The following is a 3,904-nucleotide window of genomic DNA, read 5'->3' as shown; positions in this document are numbered from 1 at the left end:
CACAGCAACCAAAACCCTCATTCACGCCTTTGTCACTTCCCATCTGGACATTTCAAATGGCATCACTACTGGTCTGCTTAGTTCCACCATAAACAATATTCAATTAACTCCACCATCCGGATACTAAATCAGAGAAAACTCATGACCCCAATCGCACCAGTGCTTGCCAGCTTGCACTGAAACCCAATTTTCGAACGGATCGAATTCAAAATCCTCGCTTTCGTTTTCAAATGCCTTTGAAATGTCACTGCACCTCTCCACCTTTCCGACTTGCTCAACCCCCACTCCACCACCTGTGGCCGACAGAGGATATGAGTTACAGACCCACCGTGGGTCTTGAACCTGAAAACGTCTGACTCTGGCATGGATATGCTCAACCTAATAGATTTAAAAGAGATGTTCAAAAGTAAGACACACTTTTGATAGAGGAGAGTCGCAGAAACTGTTTCCTCAGGAGGATGGGTCGGTAACCCGGGGACACATATTTAAGATAATTGGCTAAATAACCAGCGGGGCATCCTCCAGTGGATTGTTAGGCTGGTCTATGAGCTCAAAGCACTGATGTGGAGTTTGATCCCAGAACCTTTTGTCTCAGGAGCGAGAATGATACCAACTGAGCCAGGATGTCAGCTGCCTGATGTACATTCAAACTAATAATATTAACTCTATTCAAACAGGTGCCAGTCTAGTGAATGAGGTGACCATTGACCGAAGTGTACCAGACGTCTCCAGTGATATGATAGGTATGTGACAGGGACAAGATTCAAGCTCGTCAATCACTTCCGAAATAAAGAGTTTGACACTTTTCCATTTACTTGGTGATTTCCAGAAAATTCAAATGAGGAGGAGAGAGGGAAGGGGGCAGATAAGGAGGGAGGGGAAAGTGTAGGAGGGAGATAAGGAAGGAGGTGTAGGGAGGAGGGAAATAATGACCTGTTTCGATTCTTACATTATTTCAGCAAATATTGCAAATAATCATTCTCACAATAAGTCAGAGATGACGTCTCACAAGTCGTCGTAAAGTGGCCCGAAAATCTACCGTGGTGTGAGTGTAATTCAGATTATTTGACCCTTTTTTACCTGGCTCAGTTGGTGTTCCTCTTGCCTCGGAGTCAGAAGTTGTGTGTTCAAGTTCACATCAACGGGAATAGTTGACACTCCAGTGCAGTTCTGGGATGTGCTGCATTTTCGGAGACGCCACCATTGGACGAGGCCTGTCTCCCTTTTCAGGTGGACATTAAAAATCCCATGATACTGTTTGAAAAGAGAAGTGAGTTTACCTATCACGGTTTCCTGGACAAAAAATCCAGGAAAGAAGCAGCCGTCACTTGAAGGCTGCTTGTGGGACATCGCTGTGCACAAATAAGCTACGATGTTTGATAACAACGTCATTAAACTACATGGTAATTCTAGTGCAGCGCTTTGGGCAGTCCTCCTGGCTTGAGAGGCCCTACTACGAATCTTAGTATTATTGTTTAATAATGCTCAATATTTCTTCCATTAACTTTATGATTATTTTATGCTCGAAATGAAGCTATTCAGCGACGGCACAAGAAGACGTTACAGAAACAATATGAGAAAATGGAAGTGAAGACCATCCTGATAAAGGAGAAGGTGAGGACGTTTCAGTTGGTTGATCACTACACGGAGTTAACTATTATTTCTGATCTCCGTCAACGGAAACTTGTAGAACATGAGCTGCTGGCGAGAGGCAGAGACCACGAGGAGTGGAGACAGAAGCAACTCCGGGGAGAGCTGGAAACAATCCGAACTGATAAACTATTCCACAGCAGCTTCTCAAAAGGAAGCCATTCACCTTCTTCTCAGGGAAGCGGATCTGACTCTCGCACAGGGATTTCCGCAGTAGTGAGTGGAGTGGCTGGGATTGGAAAAACAACCATGGTGCAAAAGATTGTCCATGACTGGGCCACAGGCAAAATCTATCCTCACTTCCACTTTGTATTTGTTTTTAAATTCCGAGACCTAAACAGACTTCACGACAGAGCAACACTGAGCCGTCTGATCGGGGAGCAGTATCCTTACCTCAGGGATGTTCTGGATGAGCTGTGGAAACATCCAGAGACATTGCTCTTTATATTTGATGGTTTGGATGAATTCAGGGCAAGGATTGATTTCGCTGACAGTCGGAGACACACAGAGCCTCAACGCAGGTGCACAGACCCTGAATTCCTCTGTGATGTTTCTGACATTGTGTGCAGTTTAATACAGAACAAGCTGCTGCCAGGCTGCTCAGTGCTGGTGACCAGCCGCCCCACTGCATTACAGTTACTGGCAAAGGCTCAGGTCAGTGTCTGGGCTGAAATCCTGGGATTTGTGGGTGAAGAGAGAAAGGAATATTTTCACAAGTTCTTTGAAGATCAGGAGGTGGCGGCTGCTGTTTACAGCCACGTGGAGGAGAACGAGCTCCTTCTCACCATGTGCTTCAACCCGTCCTACTGCTGGATCCTCGCTCTGTCTCTGGGTCCCTTCTTTACACGGAATCACAGCAACAAACAGCGAGTTCCCAAGACAGTCACACAACTCTTCTCCTATTATATTTACCACATTCTGACACATCACAGTGTCAAGATGGAAAGCCCCCGTGATGTGATGCTGAAGATTGGTGAGATGGCCTTCACTGGAGTCTCCCAGAGAAACATTGTCTTTAATGATGAAGATCTGATCAAATTTAACCTCCAGCCTTCCCAGTTCCTCTCTGGCTTTCTCATGGAACTTGTGGAGAGAGAGTCTTCAGAGCACAGCGTGGTCTACACATTCCCGCACCTCACCATCCAGGAGTTTGTAGCCGCACTCGCTCAGTTCCTGTCTCCAAATCCAGGAAATCTGCAGAAACACCTGAATAAAGCTCACAGGGAGGAGGACGGCCGGTTTGAGATATTCCTGCGCTTTGTTGCGGGTCTCTCCTCCCCACGGGCAGCTCAGCCACTGGAGGAATTTCTGGGCCCATTTGTCCATCAGACAACCTGCGCGGTGATCGATTGGCTGAAGGAGAAGGTTAAAGCTCAGATCAGAGACACAGACACCGTCACTGGGAAAAGGAAGCTGCTGAACACACTCCACTACCTGTTTGAGTCTCAGAATCGAGCCCTGGCACAGCTCACACTGGGCTCTGTACACACACTGACATTTGGTGACATCTCTCCAGGGAAAGCATTGAGACTGACACCAATAGATTGTGTTATGGTGTCTCAGGCCATTCGACTTTGCGACACAATAAAACAACTGAATCTGAGGAGCTGCTGCATTCAGACTGAGGGTCTCCAGTGTCTGGTTCCTGCTCTGCATAAGTGTCAAGAGTTGCTGTAAGTTTACTCTGTTCGTAAACGTTATTCTTTTTATTCTTCTTTTTCTCATCTCAAAGCCATTCTCCAGGAAGTTACTGACATTAAACACCAGCTGATCAATGGGAGAATGGTGTGCACAGCAGGAGGTAACAGTGGGTGACACTGTGATGGCCTTCGCACGACATAATTCTGACCTGGGTGATTGGGAGGTTAATGGCTGAAATTCCACTACATAACTGGCTGCTCCACACTCTGAACCCTTTTTTGGCATTCCCATATTGCTGATGTTATTGGGATTGGTTCCTAACTTCCATCTTTATTGACCATATTGTAACGTGAAACCAGGTCAGACAGAAAGGAAATTGTGCAAAGGGATGTAATTCAGTGGTTCCAGTTCATTCGTACAGGGCGTGGTTCTCCAGACATCACACTCTGACAAGCAGAAAGGACTCTGACCTCTAACCCTATGAGCTTTCCCCCAGCTCAGGCCACAGGACTCACACCCCTGAACCATTTCTTAGGCCGGAGGCTTCCTGTGTCCTCTCCTATCGGCCAACACCCCATTGCTGCATTCCAGGGCTAAGAAACCACTTGAGGTC

At 46.6% G+C, this 3,904-nt stretch overlaps 1 protein-coding gene across 1 annotated transcript; it reads left to right on the top strand.

The window, feature by feature from the left end:
- Positions 1–671: 671 nt before the first annotated feature.
- Positions 672–3,323, top strand: LOC103171952 (NACHT, LRR and PYD domains-containing protein 3-like; the record flags this gene model as incomplete). Its single annotated transcript, XM_007884747.2, has 2 exons — positions 672–743; positions 1,535–3,323. Coding segments are annotated over exons 1-2 (1,796 nt in total), but the record flags the coding sequence as incomplete, so codon positions are not given.
- Positions 3,324–3,904: the final 581 nt, after the last annotated feature.

Source organism: Callorhinchus milii, unplaced genomic scaffold, assembly GCF_018977255.1.
Source record: "Callorhinchus milii isolate IMCB2004 unplaced genomic scaffold, IMCB_Cmil_1.0 Scaffold457, whole genome shotgun sequence".
Lineage (NCBI taxonomy): Eukaryota > Metazoa > Chordata > Chondrichthyes > Chimaeriformes > Callorhinchidae > Callorhinchus > Callorhinchus milii.
Note: the sequence above shows the minus strand (reverse complement) of the source record. Positions and strands in the feature narration are given on the sequence as shown.